At 34.5% G+C, this 18,535-nt stretch overlaps 2 protein-coding genes across 5 annotated transcripts; one reads left to right on the forward strand and one right to left on the reverse strand.

Annotated features, from left to right (window-relative positions):
• Positions 1-124: 124 nt before the first annotated feature.
• Prp4k (Pre-mRNA processing factor 4 kinase) lies at positions 125-14,143 on the forward strand. Of its 4 annotated transcripts, none has more exons than XM_088270415.1 (12): positions 125-370; positions 605-1,713; positions 1,966-2,103; positions 2,736-3,032; positions 3,847-3,941; positions 4,056-4,202; positions 4,822-5,090; positions 7,128-7,504; positions 10,139-10,367; positions 11,632-11,717; positions 12,956-13,102; positions 14,011-14,143. In XM_088270415.1, the coding sequence occupies exons 2-9, from the start codon at positions 628-630 to the stop codon at positions 10,352-10,354; spliced, it is 2,625 nt and encodes an 874-aa protein (XP_088126541.1). In that variant the 5' UTR covers positions 125-370; positions 605-627; the 3' UTR covers positions 10,355-10,367; positions 11,632-11,717; positions 12,956-13,102; positions 14,011-14,143. The 4 variants fall into 4 exon arrangements, with proteins under 4 accessions (XP_088126541.1, XP_088126540.1, XP_088126539.1 ...); XM_088270414.1 differs by having other exon boundaries at positions 12,956-13,096; XM_088270413.1 differs by having other exon boundaries at positions 10,139-11,717; positions 12,956-13,096.
• LOC148303163 (solute carrier family 35 member G1) lies at positions 14,133-17,145 on the reverse strand. Its single transcript, XM_088270417.1, has 2 exons — positions 16,992-17,145; positions 14,133-16,905 (listed from the first exon to the last, which is right to left on the reverse strand). The coding sequence occupies exon 2, from the start codon at positions 16,894-16,896 to the stop codon at positions 15,850-15,852; it is 1,047 nt and encodes a 348-aa protein (XP_088126543.1). The 5' UTR covers positions 16,897-16,905; positions 16,992-17,145; the 3' UTR covers positions 14,133-15,849.
• Between the last annotated feature and the right edge of the window lie 1,390 nt (positions 17,146-18,535).

Here is an 18,535-nt window from a genome sequence, read left to right on the forward strand (position 1 = left end):
CTCTTTAAAAAATATTTAATATTCTTTTTTGCGACAAAATAAAAATAAATGAATTTTAATAAATTAAATTAACTAAAAACACATTTAAATAAATATTTTAAATCAAACAGTTACTTTCTTGATTGCATTTGTCATGAAATTCAATGGCGATATATAAACCAATATAAACGAACATTAAAACCTGAAATATAAAGTTATTGACGCTACTTTAAAGTGTTAAATGAATTCATTACTGCAAATTCCCAAGAGTTTATTTGTGTAGTGTTGTTTTCATTCCCGTTATTTCTATAGCGTAAAAACCTGTAAACGTTGGTTGTACACTTTGCAGGTTATCTTTTCAGTGAATATTTTTTAAGGATTTCTTGGAAGTGTAAGTAAAATGTTCCCACTTATTTCAAAATATATTTTTTTACGTATACTTGCTATTTTCCAATAATGATTTTAATCTCGTGTGGTAACATATTTTCTCGTTATTAAGTTTGTTTTTATTTTTGACATGCCAGTGCTACAAAGAAACAAATCATTTTCGAGGAATGTGTTGGTAATTTAAATTAAATAAATAAAAGTAATGTGGCATGTTAATAATGCAATAATAATGTTTCAGGATATTACTTATAAATTTTTGCAATGCCAGAAGTTTTATATGAGAATGGAGATAAAAAGAAGAAAAAGCACAAACATAAAAAGTCTTCTAAATCTGATCAGACCGAAAAGATGAAAAAGCACAAAAAACACAAGCATAAAAAGAAGGAAAGCCGTTCGAGATCCTCCTCCCAGGAGTCGGTGAAAGTGTCGCAACCAAAAGAGAGGAATGTGCAGTCGGAATCAGGCACTCTGCTGATCAAGTGTAACACAACAGAGCCCAAAGTGCAAACTTACACCAGAAAAGTTCACATCACTCCCCTGACAGAGGAAAAACCCAAAACAACAATGTCCACTCACACGCTAGAAGTCGTTTCATCAGAATCAGAAAGTGAACCGGCTCAGGAAGATTGCCCGAGTCCAGATGTCACCATCATCGATGACGAAATGAACCTAGACGAATTGATGAAACAAAAAGAACTGCTTCAAGCTCATTTGGGAGCTTATTTATCAGAATCTAGCGACGGCGCCACTACACCGCCTATCAACGTAGACTCGATCAAGAGCTCCCCGGATGTCATAATGGTAGACGATCTCAGCAACGACGAATCCAAAAAACAAAAGAGCCAACCGCCACGAAGCGGCGGCCGCAGAGATTCAAAGAGAAAACATCCCGAATCCAGTAGATCCAACCAAAAATCTAATGATGACGATAGAGCCAGATCTTCCTTAAAAAAGAGTAGAAGGGAAAATGAAGACCTCCGCTCTGTGCTAGATAGAGAAGACAGGAAAAAACAACTGGAAAGGGAGAAGCGTCTGTTAGAACGTGCTAATAAACTAAGGGAGAAACGAGAACTGGAGAGGAAAAGGCAGAGAGAACTAGAACGCGAACGAGAAAAGGAAAGGGAGAGGGAAAGGGAAAAGGAAAGGGAGCGGCGGAGATCGAGGGAGCGAAGGTTAGAGAGAGAAAGAGACAGACATTCCCAAAACAGACATAACCGAGACAATGATAGGCATAGAGAGTCTTCTAGAGATAGATCACATAGACACGGAAATAACCAGGATAGAAATAGTAAAAACTATAGTTCTAGAAGTAATCGGCACGGAAAGAAAGATTCTGATCAGTTCAAGGTATGTATTTTTTTTAATGAAAAAACTAGCTATTAAATACATATTTTGAGTTAGTACCTACCGTATTTGGTTTATTTTAAAAGTAGGTACTAAAAATTCTAATTTCAAAAATATTCATTTGTTTATCGGAAAATTCCAGTATCTTTGCTGTTTATTTTTGTTCTTTTGTTTTATGCTAATAAACAGCTGCCTATATTTATTATTTTAACAGCACAACCGTGTTATTTAATATGGTTTTATGTATTTTTTAAGGATTCATTGAGTGAGGGCATCAAACATCAAGAAAGTTCTAGCGATAATGAAATAGATATTACATATGACACCGACGATGAAGAAACTGAAGAACAAATTATTGAGAGAAGGCGAAAGCAAAGAGAACAGCTCCTAAAGGTCTGTATGTATTTCAGTATCCGCATAAACCATATAAGCGCCAAAAGTAAATAAATTACAAATTTTTATTTTTTAATACAAAACTTCATATATATGTAGATAGAAGCTCAGAAATCATTTTATATAGAAAAAAGTAGCAAATTACAGATACATATATAAATTAGAAGAAGCATCACAAATCATTTTATATAGAAAAAAGTAGCTAATTACAGCTACATATATAAATTAGAAAAAGCATCAGAAATCATTTTATTTAGAAAAAAATAGCTAATTTCAGCTACATATATAAATAATTGTACTTTTAGACACAAAAATACACTGGATTATAAAATGCATACCAAATTTTAAAAGCACTTTTTCAAAGAAAAAATATATATATTTAATACAAATTTATAAAAGACGGAAAAAAATATGTTGTCTTTAAATATAGTTTTCATAGTTTTTACTCATTTTCCATATTTGTTTATATCCTTATGATATGGTGTCTAATTTTTTGAAATTTGATTTGACAGATTTTTTTTTTTATCCAAGTAACCCTGTAAGCTTTTCGGCATTGATATTCATACATACTGAAGTAATATTTTCCCTTACTTTCAATTAAAGGAATATTAATTTCATTAAATGAATTTCAGCATTTGGGAAAAACGAGTGATGACAATGACACCCAGCCGGAAAAGGCGAAAGGTTCATCCTGCATCAGTATTGACGATGAATCTATGACTCCCCCTCGGAACATGAAGCCTGCGGAGCTATTACCTGAGCCAATAAAACAGCCCGAGGATAACCTGACTCCCGTACTGCCCCCCAAAACTAACCCCGCCCCCGTAATTAGTAATAAAGAGGCTCAGAAGGTCCTGAAGAAGGAACCCGCCAAGGCAAACGATATGGACATGTTTGCGGAGCAGGATAACTTTGATGAAAATTATGATGTAAGTGTGATAGTTATTTTTAAAAAAAATACATATCAACATAGATGAAGAAGAAAATGGAAGGCTGTAGTATTTACAGGGCTCAACATTTTAGAGCATGTGATGTAAATATGTAGCATTTAAAATATGTATTCCCTTTTGAATGTGGTTTCTGTTGAGGCAGATATACTGCAGTAACAATGATTTTAATGTCAAGTGTGTTGAGACAGATATACTGTGGGAATAATGATTTGAATGTGGAGTGTGTTGAGGTAGATATATGTACCACAGTAACGATGATTTGAATGTGGAGTGTGTTGAGGCAAATATATCACAGCAACTACGTAGAGTGTGTTGAGGCAGATATACCGCAATAACAATGATTAGAATGTGGAGTGTGTTGAGGTAGATATATGTACCGCAGTAACGATGATTTCAATGTGGAGTGTGTTGAGGCAAATATACCACAGCAACTACATAGAGTGTGTTGAGGCAGATATACCGCAGTAACAATGATTAGAATGTGAAGTGTGTTGAGGTAGATATACCGCAGTAACGATGATTTGAATGTGGAGTGTGTTGAGGCAAATATACCACAGCAACCATGTGGAGTGTGTTGAGGGAGATATACCGCAGTAACAATTATTTGAATGTGAAGTGTGTTGAGGTAGATATACCGCAGTAACGATGATTTGAATGTGGAGTGTGTTGAGGCAAATATACCACAGCAACCATGTGGAGTGTGTTGAGGCAGATATACCGCAGTAACAATTATTTGAATGTGGAGTGTGTTGAGATAGATATACCGCAGAAATAATTTTTTTTTTTATTTTAGTCTCCAGCGAGTGGTGTTGTAGCCGATTCTAAAAAGAACCAATCTGAAAATCCAGCTCTCACGGATAACTGGGATGACGCTGAAGGATATTACAGGTAAACTCAACACTCTTATTCTTTTAAGTAAAATAACTTGCAAAATTAAAGCTCATGCTACTTATCTACCATGCTGTTACTACTAATATATGTATCCATTTTCTCCCCTTCCAGAGTACGTATCGGTGAGGTTCTAGACACAAGATATATCGTGTACGGTTACACGGGACAAGGAGTGTTCTCCAACGTGATCCGCGCACGCGACCAGGCCAGATCCAATCAAGATGTGGCCATCAAGATTATCCGAAATAATGAAGTCATGTAAGTGAATACATTATTTAAGTTTAAACCCATTTCAACTAAATAATGAAAATAGCTTGTTTTATCAATCTTGCTATCTTATTCATCATTAAAAAGCCAAAATAAAATTAAAAATTCCAATGTGTGGGATAGAAACTATCGAAAGCTTGTAACATAAATTAGATTTTTGACTGTCACGCAACACTCGCTTTCCATGTAAACGGGGTTTAACCTGTTAACTGGGGAGTCCACTTTTTAATTGCGCAACATACAACGGGCGCCAACTCTCACTATGTCATGCCATACTTTGTGGATGTGTCAGTACATCACGACCTGTGGGCGTGATTTCGTATATTTTATTTATGCTTCAAATAAATGAAAAGACTAAAATATATGTTTATTTATGTATAAATCACAACAAAATTACAAATAAATAAATAAGAATTCATGTGGAGACATGTATGGAAGACTAATTGCTTGTGTTGTTCAAAAATACAGGTTCCGCCCATTCAAGGACGTATTCATATGTCCTACCCGTACCCGAAATAGTTTATGTTTGACGTATTTATACGTCCCGCCCGGTTAACAGGTTAAGAAATTTATTGATATTTGTTAAATGTTTTGATTCTGGTGTGCGCAGGCACAAGACGGGTCTGCGCGAGCTGGAGACGCTGCGCGTGCTGAACGACGCGGACCCGGAGGACCGCATGCACTGCGTGCGGCTGCGGCGGCAGTTCTTCCACCGCCAGCACCTGTGCCTGGTGCTGGAGCCGCTTTCCATGAACCTGCGCGAGGTGCTCAAGAAGTACGGCGGCGGCTGCGGCCTGCACATCAAGGCCGTGCAGAGCTACACGCAGCAGCTGCTGCTCGCCCTCAAGCTCATGAAGAAGACCGGCATACTGCACGCCGGTAAGCACCCCCTCTATCCCCAATACAAAGTATATAATATCATTTATTCTAACTGTAGACAGACAGTTGGTAGAATTCCATATTGAATTGTTGGGTAATATATCCAAAATAAAACAAGGTTTTTATCAAACACTGATAATGTCCTAAGAAGACGAAACGCGTCACGTATTAAGATATACATAAATAAATGTAGAATTCAATCCAACGAAAACCTTGTTTTATTTTGGATATATTACCCAACAACATATATCAGCAAATCCAATAATATACTACTAGGATGGAACACCACACTCTTCTTTACACTCCTATAATACACTCCATAAATCTAGTCAGGGCTTTTTTTCCCATGTAACGCAGTGGAACGACGTTCCGACACCTTTTTTTGCGGATAAATTTAAATTTATTTAATTTAAATCTAAAATTAATACTTTTTATATTTTTAAAATCAATTAGATGAAACAATATTTGCGTGTATCTAATTACAATATATATTTATATAATTCTTCAAAATGATTAAATATGGTATTTTATTAAATATTTAAATGATATTATTTGAATATATATTTTTTTTAGTAAAAAGCTCGACATGAAGTAAGTTCCGGGACCTTTTATGTTTAAAAAAAAACCCTGCATCTAGTCATACATCCCCTTCGATAACGCAGACATTTGACACCACCAGATTTTAGGTTCTGATTGATCTGATCGGACCAAGTCATTTTCGGCCGTCCTCATTCTGTTCTCGCTCACATTCGCCACACATACTTTATTAGTGATTCTATCGTTACTACCTTATTCTACCTTAAAGAACTCTTCTTAATCTTTTCAAATATCCCTAGTTCAGCCTTATATTCTTTTCTAAATTATTTTTCTTCTAACCCTTATCCGCACCCAGTGGTCCATAGGGCACTGCATTGTATTGATACAGTGTCATCTCGATCTGAACTCTTTGACTCCTTTAACTCGTTTTTTGCGAAATGGAATTCATGTAGTATGTATATAGAATTGTGAGTGTATACATTTATTGATATGGCATTTGATTTGTAGAACTTCATATTTATATTTTAAATATCAAAATCAAACACTGATTTGAGTCTACTAAATTGTATACTATTTTTTTTTTAAACATAATAAAAATTAAAAATTTGTGACAATAAATTCGCCTTGTCTAAACTACTGACAGTATACAACTTGGTAGACTCAAATCAGTGTTTGATTTTAATATTAAAAAAAGTATATACTATAATTTAGCTTTAATATAGTACATAGTGTACAATAGTAAACAATCAAAATGTTTTATGCAAAAGCGCCCTTGAGATGATATTTTATGAAAATGGCGCAATATAAATTAACCACTTATAATTATTACCATTAATATTACAAAAGCAGCAGATTTATATTTAGTATTTTTTTATTATTATTAGATTAAAACCAATATTTTTAGCTTTTCCACTTTTTTATTTGACCAGCGACCGGGTTTCGTCGTTACCGACATCATCAGACTGGTACCATCACCAGTCTGATGATGTCGGTAACGACGAAACCCGGTCGCTGGTCAAATAAAAAAGTGGAAAAGCTAAAAATATTGGTTTTAATCTAATAATAAATTAAAAATGCAATTCCATCACGAAGTGTCAGTGGATAATATAAATCTATTATATTTAGTAATTATTTTGTTTTGCAAAATTAATCAGATGTATAACTTTTCCGAAATTACTAATATTTGAACCAAAGTAATACAGATTATTCCATATAATAAAATAACAACTATGTATGTAGTTTTTTCCACATGCATTTTATTTAACCAGTGACTGAGTTTTGGCGTTACCGAAATCATCAGATATCGGTAACAACAAAACCCAGTCACTGGTCAAATAAAATGCAGTTCCACCAAGAAATTTCAGTACAAAACTTAGACTATTCTAGTTGTTTTTATCTAAATTTTATTATAACATAGTCTAGCACATACCTATAGTTGGATTCACATTTGATAAATTGATAGTGGCCATATTAGGAAGTAATTGATTTTGAATGATACAGACATAAAGCCTGACAACATTCTGGTGAACGAGAGTAAAGTAAACCTGAAACTGTGCGATTTTGGGTCCGCCATAAACGTGGCGGACCAGGACCTGACGCCGTACCTCGTGTCGCGCTTCTACCGCGCGCCCGAGATCATCCTCGGCATCCCGTACGACCACGGCATCGACATGTGGTCCGCCGCCTGCACCGTCTACGAGATCTCCACGGGCAAGATCCTCTTCAGCGGCCAGTCCAACAACCAGATGCTCAAGTACTTCATGGACGTCAAGGGGAAGATGCCCAACAAGCTCATCCGCAAGAGCCACTTTAGGGACCAGCACTTTGATCAGAATTGCAATTTCCTCTATCACGAGGTTGACAAGGTCACCGAGAGGGTGAGTCTCATTTCTATCTACTCTCGTTGTATATCGTTTCCCCGGTCTCCCAAGTAGCCTCATAAATCAATGTTACAATACAATTCGCGCACTTTAATGTTTTCTAGTAAATTATCGACAGAAGCCATCTGCTTTTCCATGTACATAATAAATGGGAAGTTCATTCCTCCTGATGTTATAAAAATTGGGTTTGCATGTTTTTAGTTTAATAACACGGGAATAACACTTAAAATGTTGATTTAAAAAATTGGCTTCCCAAGTCCTCAGAAATTACTGTACTTTTAAAATGGAATCTCTTTATTTGTCATAATTCCGGTTCGGAGAGCCCGATGAATATGCAAAATTAAATTAATCCATTTCCAACCTAAAAAACAAAAATTGAATAAACCTTTATTGTACTGCGAATAGTCACAAAAAAAGGAATTTAGTCTTGTTTAGGAGATTCGCAATTATAACACGAGGGAATTCTGAATCCGGTGTTGGTTTTCATTTTGACGATAATTCAGTAACTCTCGATTTAACAAAGAAATTGTCAAATTAAGCAATTAGTCATTTATCATTTAATTTTTTCATGTTTTGGTTGACTTCAACAACATTAGTGTGCTACTTTTGCACCGTACTCTGGATTTTGCTCCAACCACAACATTCCCAGTGCGAGACAATGGATGTTACAACTATAAATAAATAAAAATATTTCGCTTGGTTTAGGCCTTGTGGCCTGTTTTTAAGAGAGATTAGCCTTCTGCGATATATATAAATAATAGTGTCGAATATTGATCTCCCAGTGAGGAATACATTAAAAACTATAGCATATTGATGATCTTTGCGAAGAATTGAATAAATTTATCAATACTGAAACTTTTTTCAGCTGCCAAATATTGAATCTGACAAATAAAGCGGTTCCATTGATTTTATTCAACATAAAACTGTCACATGATTTCCATATTTTTAAATTAAATGAACCTCTTTCAATGAGATTTAATATAGTTCGCTATTACTGAGAAAAAACATAGATTTAAATTCAAAGAGCACTTCCATCATATTTTATATCTTTTAAACAAATTACAAATCAATAATTGAGTACACATTACTTTGTTTAGGCCGTTTACAACTCGCGTTTTTTATTAAAGCCGTTATAATTTCACGATCAATGAAATGTTTGAAACCCTTACAATGAATATTTGTGTGCGAAGCTAGACTGGAGACGTGTTAGTATGTAGCAGGAAGGTTTAATGTAGTTTTTCAGTACTCGGCCGCCTTGTGTATCCCCGTGGTGCTGATTTTGAGGAAAATTTAAACATACGCAGAGGTAAATATTGTGTGCATTATTTACACCTCAAATTAACATCCACGGATACATAATTTACTATTCACAATTATTCTATTTCTCATTCGAGGATGGCATGTATTTCCACATCCTCAAGCAGCTCCCGTACAATGTTAGCTTTTTTTTAAATGGTTCAACCAGCCATACCTTCTCTATGTTCAACTGCTTTAAGTCAGTTTTAATTGAAATTGCTTGTTTTTCTTATATACCCTGTCTAATGCATCACATTTAGCATTTATCGAAATCATAATTTTTTAAATGCAAAACGACCATTACTGCACAGCAATGTTGTGCTATTTTTCATTATGAATAAATAAATTATTCAAAATAAATTTTTTTAAACTCTTTTCGCAAGAAGGCTTTTCTTTTTTTTCTGTATGTCTACTGTTGTGTTACAATGGTTGTTCTGTATATATAACCCTCTATATACATTTTATTCATCCTCATACTGCTGTGCTAAGTAATCAATTGTTTTATAAACTTTGGTTGGAAATATGTTATTTTTAATAATTTTATCTAAAAAATCTAGACTTGATCAATTTGCAGTATCATTTGCAAACAAAATTGTACGGGAATATGATAATAATGCATAAATCTTTGAATGCCATGTTCCCATTGATTTTTTTTGTAAATAGAACACTTCTGACACTACAAATTGATAATTAATTCTACCTAGAAATCTAATTTTTTCAAATCAACATTCAATCAATGTTTGAAATTCACAAAAGTATTACTTAACAGACTTCAAATTGATTTCATTGCTTTAAATATGCTGTTGGTCCTCGATTCCCAGGGAGGGGGTGAAAATAAATATGGGTGATTTTACACTCTTATATTTATTTAATATTACCCTGGACTGATCACTGAAGCGCAGGAGTGATCACCTTGCCTTCATGTAAGTAACAATCAAAATAACACTGCGTCAATACGATGCAGTGCCCTGTGCACCATTGGGTGCCGATAAGGGTTTAAAGAAGTTGGTTTACTTAGCATGGCAGTATAGAATAAATTAGACTTTATAAATTAGATATATAGGAAGAAGCCTAGTCTGGTACTAGCAGTATCGGATAAGGCGTCTTTCATATAAAGGTGGGGACTGACCGGAGCATTTGGTGATAACGTAACATTCGCGGCGAGCATCCGAACATCGGTTGGAGTACTCGGAACGAGCTCAGCTCGCTGTACTGACTATACGAATGCTCACATTGTAACGTGTTGCGTTATGACGAAATGACTCCAGTCAGTCCCCAACGATAATTAGACTTGCACCGGCGGGCTCAGCATCTAATGGCCTTGCTCGATTTCAGGAAAAAGTAGTGGTAGTCTCGAGTGTGGTGGTCCGGCGGGACCTCGGTGCTGAGCTGACGGGGCGCGGCAGCGTGCCGGCGGCGCACGCGCGCAAGGCCACGCAGCTCAAGCAGCTGCTGGAGCGCATGCTGGCCCTCGACACCACCAAGCGGGCCACGCTCAACCAGGCACTGCAGCACCCCTTCCTCAGGGAGCCCATGCAAAGCACTACCTAACCTCCGATGATGTGTAACATACATTTTTTCAATCCACTTAATATGTTTTCTACCCCCCCTCCTCATTGACTAATGTGGAAACGCCTACTTTTAATCGTTCGGAATCTGAAATGGGAGCTCTGTTTATTTTTTGTCACCTACTTCAACCCCGGTAAACAAATACATACTCCGTTGAATTCGTTTTATAAAACTATGAAACCTGATTAAATGTATAAAATACCGTTTATTTTTATTTTATTATTAGCTTTGTTGCTGTCAAATGCATACAAAAACAAAGATAATTATTATCATAAGTTGAAATCAATGCATATGTTCAAATTAATTTTTGGGTAGCTACTCTTTCATTTGTTTATTCCATCAGTTAGTACTTGTTTTCACTCTAAAGGAGTGAGTGTACTGAATCGATAAGTTGATCATTTTTTCCATCATAAAATCTCAATTCAAAACATCCTATCCAATTATCCAATATAATTTTAAAAAGGGGTCGTAAAAATTCCATTACTTCGTGAAATAAAATACAATATACAATATTACTTTTATATACTTGACTCCCTTTTCAGTGTCACCGATAGTAATATTAAGTAAAATATGTAACTTTCAATTATTCTATCGCAGTTATGAAGACTTAATTTAACTTAGCATAAAAGATATTAACTTTCATTATTTGTATATTTGATATACTATATGATACACATAGAAAAAAATTATTATTATCGCACCAATGTTGATTTAATGGTGCTTGGTGTAAAATGAATATATCTACGTATAGAATAAAACAGCAACTGACTTTCTGGTGAATTATGATTATTTAATGTCTGTGTAATGTATTATATTGTTTAATTATTAAATTGAAATGAGTTATTTGCCGACTCCTTCACTCGTAGATCGAGATCTCTATAAAAGAATCATTTTATTTATTTATTCTTCCTCGACTATTTTTGTTACTAAATGTGGAGACTGACCGGAGCATTTCGTCGTAACGTAGCATCGTAACATCGCTCGCGGCGAGCGTCACCGAACATTGGAAACTATGGATGGAGCGCTCGGCTCGCTGTACTGACTATACGAATGCTCGCACCGTAACGTGTTACGTTACAACTAAATGGCTACGGTCGGTCTCCACCCTAACACGCCTATTGCCTTTAGAAAGAGGCAATATTATTTATTTGGTCTTAATCATATTTAAATTAAACTATTATTTACTATGAATTGTGTGTACATTATGTATCTTTGACTATTATTGATTCACAAAAACTAATTGAATTTGATCATACAAGATGTAAAATCCTGGTTGGAATATATTGAAGCGGAAGCGACAGAAGGAAGAAGACGAAGTCGTCAATTTGGACTGCGTCACTGAAAGGTAACCATAATTTGTCAATTTAACTATCAATTCTACTGTCGCATTGTGTTATTAATTACAAACTATTTTCACCAAGCCTCACCTTCTTACATTCCTATCACTCCCTCGAGGATTCCATTGATCCTTGCCATGTGAGACCTCACCTGAGAGTCCTGCCCGGGAGAAATAAATCACATCTTTATTGATACCTGGATCGAAACGCTTCAAAAAGATATCAGTCGTAATGTTGGGTCAATCAGAGGTCTTCAAAAGGAAACTCACTTGCACAGCATGGGTGTGAAATGTCCATTTCCAGTTAAATTTGTACAATAATGTTCTATGTGTAATTTATACATGATATATCGCTCACTCCTTTCAAGAACGTCATAAATCAAAAAACTTGATTTTTCAGGATAACGTTTTTAAAGTTTAAAAATATATAACAATGTTTTAAAAATAAATATCAAGCCTTATATTGAACTTTTTAATGTGCAACAGTTCTTTTTAGGTAAAATCTTAAAGTTTTTTCTCCATTTGAAAAATATTCTGTTAATTTAAAAAAATAATTAAACAACACCTTTTCTTCAAAATGCAAAAACAACATTTTCTGCCCTGTAGCGGGTAAATATTAAGTTAAAAATGTGCCTCTTTTGCTGGGATATAGTACATTTTCTGGGCCTTCCGAAAACATGCACAACTGAAAATTAACGATTTTTTATTTATGACATTCTTGAAAAGAGTGAGCGATATGTAATATACGCCATAACACTAAAATATTTTCCTTTTTATACATTCATATCTATTTTTTTTATTTATTAACTCAAATAATTCCTTTTTTGGCATTCGTTATAGAACCCTAGTATGATTTTCTTCTCAGTAAGTAGCCCTGGTGTTGCTAGATATACCAACCTATAAGAATATAACAGGGTTTGTGAAGGGTTAAAATTTTGTAAATTATTTCTCTTACTTTCTCTCTACTTTTGTATTCAATGTTAACATCCTCAATTTTTTTTATATTTGAGTATAAAAGTAGATGCAGCGCTTTGCGATAATTAATATTATCAAAGTAATGGTTGATAATTGTTTTAAATTTTAAACTTTATGTCGAAATAAAAATTCTAAAATTAAAACATTTATATAATGACAATTATTGCAGTGGCATTTTTCCTTCTTTATTCACCATGTCCTTCGAAATATGTCCGGGTATATGTTTTAATATTGATTTACTTTTTCATTTGATTATTTTCTATTGTCGGCAGAAAGCAGCTTGAAAAGCGTCGGATATGGACTCAGTGACCTCTTAAGAATTCACAAATAGAGCTCTGTGATACAATGGTCATCTCAAAACATTGACTTGTACTCGCAGATCCTTATATGAGAACTGCAGTATTGTTTTATATGTATGCGTAAGAACTTTTTATAAAATAAGATTACAGGGAAAACTTTCACGTCCACTTAGTCCTATACACATAAAAACTTTATAATTACATATGTCAGGTGAACAATTGACGCAATAGTAACCTGCTCACTAGCAAAATGTTCCCGAGGGAGTGACTATTTTTTATGATAAAAATTTTACTTTTTAAAAAAATATATATTTTCAATCCTAGGAAATATGTACAAGAATTACATATTTTTCTTAGAAACTAATACACGAAAAAAAATATATGAGGAAAAATAAAAAAGCTACATTAGAAATTGTTCAATTTTAGCCAACCTTACACTTTTTGCTTGTAAAAAAATTCAACGCAGTCATGGAAAAGTGTAATATTTTAAATATGTACAAATATTGTTGTTACCTAATGTAATGTAATCACTAGTAAAATGGAACGCACGTAATATCTTGATACTTCAAAATATAAAAAATATGTGTATGATTCTTTTTTTTTAACATACATTTAAAAAAAAATCAATTCAATGTTAGGTACCACTAAATATCCTCATTGAATAATAACGATCATATCCTGAGAAGACTAAGATATATTGATTGCAACTGTCATCATAACATCCATAGGATATCTCAAATTGTTTCCTAGAGGATTTTTGGTTATGTATATATATTTTAGGTAAATTTTGCTAATTATGTTATTGACAAATACCAACTTTGAAATGTTTCATACAAATTACCTTAAAAAATTACTATAAGTTTATATGTGTATATAAAAGTGTATTATTGATGCAAATCAAATATTTTCCTGCAACCTTGAATGCTATGTTTTGAAATTATAATGTAATAATGTAATCGAATGCAAAAATGATAGTTGCATTTCACAAGTATCGATTAATTATCACTTTCTGTTTTGTGATATTTCAGATATCGTTTTTAAGAAAGGATAATGTTGACAATATTCCGCTGAATGTGGACCGCGCGGGGGACAAGAAGATGACAAGTATTTGTCAATAAGTGTCATGTTTATACATTATAATCATTAAAGATTTTATGTTCATATCTGACTTTTTATTTTTTTCCACCCTTTTGTTATCTTTACATCAACCCCTCTATCGTAAGTCTCATACAATTGTCAATATTATGCATTATATCTTTAATTCACACAAAAATATTTTGGAATTCATTTTTAAAATCTTGGTTGAAAAACTTTGCCAACTTAGTATGTACCAGACAAAACATCCTTATGTGAAATTTCACATAAGGATGTTTTGTCCAATTGGATTTTGTGATTTAGAATACTCAGAAGGGAATATATCGCTCAATGAAAGGATTCAAAAACGTCATAAATCAAAATTCGTCAACTTTCAGTTGTGGATGTTTTCAGAATGCCCAGAAAATGTACTATATCCCAGCAAAAGAGGCATATTTTTAACATAATATTTACCCGCTACAGGGCAGAAGGTGTTATTTTTGCGTTTTGAAGAAAAGGTATTGTTTAATATTTATTTTAAATATACTAAATGTTTTTCAAATGGAGAAAAAACCTCCAGGTTTTACCTAAAAAGATCTGTTGCACAGTAAAAGTTTTTTGATTTTTGACGTTCTTGAAAGGAGTGAGCGATATGTGTCTTAATGTATATATATTTTTTTGCAATCAGTAACATTTCCATATCTTATTATTTTGAGGAATTCAAACTATTTAAATAAAAACTATCCATTTAAGCTTTGAAGACGACACATTTAATATATGAAATTTCTTTTTCTTCTAACCCCTGTCCTCACCCAATGGTGCTAGAGTACTGCATCATACAAAAGCAGTGTTATTTTGATCGTTAGCACATGAAGGAAAGGTGCCCTGCGCTTCAGGTAATATTAATTAAATATTAGAGTGGAAAATCACTTAAATTTATTTGACCCTACCCTCCCAGAGAATTGAACCTCCAGTACAGAAGCCGGGCGTGCTGAGCGCACCACAAAGGCGGACAATACTAGACGACAAAAAATTACTAGGAATCGCACAAGCATTAATGAAGGAATTCTGGAATGAATTGCTTTTTTTAAATGAAAGGCACGCAATATTAATAATAATTTTACTTAATATCACTTAATCATAAACAAGTACATGGCATGAATATGCGAGATCATAAATGGCAACAATGTATTATCAAAGGCAAATTAAAATAAACATTTATGACTAGGAATAATTCATCACAATCTCTTAAAATAAAATCCTTATATATTAAACACAAAAGATGCTTTATAACATATAAATATTTGAACTAGGCAAAATTTAACAACAGTGTAGATTCCACATTAATGGAAAATCTAACAAAACAATTTAATATCAAAATGTGACTAGGATATTTTGTAAATCCCTTATATATACTTTACAACCAGTTATACCGATTCGAGTGCTTCAAAATATTTCAATTGATTCTCATATCACAAGACTGACTAGTCTCAGCGTTCACTATTAATGTAACTAAATTTGTAACAAAGCATTCAATGCCGAATAAACATACATATATCGTTGGAAAATGAACATAGGTGAAAAACGCTAAGTGATTTAATGTTTATATATTATATGTATGTATTAATGTGAATAGGTAGGTATATTATGAATAAATGGTTTCAAATACACACGTATGGACAGGTATTTGAAAATGCATTCACTAACTTTACAGTTTAAAAATTTATAAAATTAGTTTCAATATAGATGACAGGTGGAGTTTTAATTTACCAGGAGTAAAGTCGGTTATTATTTTATCTGGCTAATATACCCAGAGATACTTTTCTGGGGGAATTGTCCGGCAAGGAAAGAGCCCATTTACGCAATCCGACAAGAAGTACGGAAGATAAGACAAGAATAGCTCCGAAGACGGAGTATTTATTGGGAATCTCGTCGAAGAACATCACTTGCCAAATGAAAGCGAATACGATATCCGCAGAGCGAGCGATGGCTATCGGGCCGGCCTGCTCTAGCTGGAGGGACATGGTGAGGAGGATCTGCCCGCTGAAGCTGAACAGAGCTAGACACACGATGAGCAGACGGTCCAGTCCGCAAGCCGGGATGCACAGCCCCCCGATCAGCCAACTCACGAACACCGTCTGCACCAGGGCCAGGCATCCGAAGTTGGTCATTATCACGGAGAAGTGCAGTCCCTTGAGAGCGCGCAGGAGGATGTAAACGTTTGCGCCGAACAACGTGGAACCGAATGCCGCCGCCGCGCCCCACGGATTGGTGCTGCCCTCCTCCATGTTCAGCAAGCTCTTGGCCACGCTGCCGAATATGAAGGGAGGACGGGTGATCAGTATGACGCCGATCAGGGTCAATACGATCGATATAATGTTGAATATCCCGCAGGGCTCTTTGAGAAATATCTTGGCAAATATGGACACGAATACAGGGACCGAAAACACTATCACCGAAGCGTCAGCCAGCGGCATGTTCCGAAAAGCGTAGAAGCTGAGCATCAGTCCGCTGGTGCCGACGAAGGAGCGGACCGTGAGCATTATTCTTCTCCCTTCGGGAAACACCGGTTCTCCTTTCCATATGACGACGGGAATGGCGGGCAACAGAACCCCCACAAAGCGAAAGGCCGCCAATTGTATCGGGTCTACACTGACCAGACCTTTCACGATAACTGAACAGAGAGAAAAGAATAACGACGAGAGTGTAGCCAGCATGAGACCGAGAAACGGACATCTTTTAAGTAAAGGTCTTTTGTTTTCGTATAGATTCGGAGAGTTCTCGTCACCGCTTCCCGCAGATAGTTCGACAAGATGTTGAAGCTCTAAATGTTCGGGCATTGCGAATACCTGCAAAATATTAAGTCGTGTAAACAGCAAAAACATAAATTACATAAATAGAAAATAACATGGAAACACAACCCACAGGTACGCACCTTATTTAGATACCGATTGCGGGAAAGATTTTTAAAGGTCGCATTTGGCTCATCACATTCTTCTATTTGGACAATTCATGATGCCCCTTGAACAACAACAATTAACAATATATTTTCACGATATGTTTCTTCGATACATTTTTCTCCTTCTGTCACTGCAATTTACCGTAGACAATTGAAAATATTTCACCATAGACTAGAACCATTTAAATATGTAAGTACTTACCTATTACAAATTTTGATCACTAGATACCATAATAACTAACATTACTAGTGAAACTAACCCTATTAAAAGGAATACTAATATTTTTAGACTTAAATCTGCAAATGCAAAACGTGTAGATAAAAAAATAATTAGACACTGGCTAGAAAACTCTTGAAGGGTGAAAAATAATAAAAGAAGAAGATAGGTTTTTGTTAAGTTTTAGTGTAGCAGGTATATAATATTTGGTGTAATCTCTAATCCAGCGATACTCGACCTTTTTTTTCCCGATCCACATTGATTAATTTGTAATATTACCCAGGCCGCAATGCAATAGTGGGATTCAGCCGGTTCGCTAGAACCGGTGCCTAAAATTTTTATAGTTCGCCTAACCGTTCCTTAACCCTTTGTTTTCACACAATATTCCGATTGAGATCAAATTTTGGAAAAATTGTGCAAATTCAATCTACTTTTCTGCAAATATTTTTTTTCTGCGACTACATAGAAAATGTTGAAAAAGCAAAATAATCACAAGATTCCAAGATCTATCCAAAAAGCCAAAAATATAATCAGTACTGTTGCAGTTAGTTCTGCAGCGGCAGAAAGAGGATTTTCTGCAATAAATATTATAAATTCAGATAAAAGAAGTCGCCTTAATATTAATAATGTAGCTAATTTGATGACGATTGATTTAAAAGGTCTCCCTTTAGATACATGGGACACAGTTCCATCAGTACAATACTTGGTTAAGAAAATATAACCACACTAGGATTAAAAAAGGAAAATCAAAACATGTAGACGACAACCGAAAGGCAATTAGGAAGTATTTAAATAAAACTGACTGAATTATTTTTTTAGGAGTAGTACCTAAAAGGCGAACCGGTTCTTGAAATGTTTAAATCACATCACTGCCGCAATGCTATACTGGTATTTAAAAAAACATGAAACCCCCTAGCCTCCCATTTATAAACTTATCTACTCATAATTTGAATAATTGGCTATACAATTGCAATGATCATTTCTAGATAAGTTTATCTCTAGTAGATTTATCTACATCGCCAATGTTTGCTGTCATTTCAAACATGGATTTTATTAAAAATATTCTAGAACACAAGCATTTGACATGTCATTTCTGGGGCCTGTGATATCACATTTTTCCAATCTTGATTCTATCTCTAATGTTCCTTTTGACTTTTGTTTATCCATTTACACAATGCATTTTACAGTTCATTTTACGCAAATCCTATAAATGGCTTGCAGGTAGGAAACAAAGAAAAGAAAATTACATTACAATCAAGTGGTCAGTTGGAAAAAATATAATTTTCGTGCAATAATTGGCGGG

This window comes from Brachycentrus maculatus, unplaced genomic scaffold (assembly GCF_059751285.1).
Source record: "Brachycentrus maculatus isolate JH-2025_06_01 unplaced genomic scaffold, ASM5975128v1 h1tg000384l, whole genome shotgun sequence".
In the NCBI taxonomy this organism is placed as follows: Eukaryota; Metazoa; Arthropoda; class Insecta; order Trichoptera; family Brachycentridae; genus Brachycentrus; species Brachycentrus maculatus.

Excerpts from the sequence above, each read along its gene's own strand:
- LOC148303163 (XM_088270417.1), bottom strand. The coding sequence starts at position 16,896 with ATGCCCGAACATTTAGAGCTTCAACATCTTGTCGAACTATCTGCGGGA.
- Prp4k (XM_088270413.1), top strand. The coding sequence starts at position 628 with ATGCCAGAAGTTTTATATGAGAATGGAGATAAAAAGAAGAAAAAGCAC. Across the intron at positions 2,104-2,735 it reads AAAGAGAACAGCTCCTAAAG|CATTTGGGAAAAACGAGTGA; the intron begins GTCTGTATGTAT and ends AATGAATTTCAG. Across the intron at positions 3,942-4,055 it reads GACGCTGAAGGATATTACAG|AGTACGTATCGGTGAGGTTC; the intron begins GTAAACTCAACA and ends CTCCCCTTCCAG.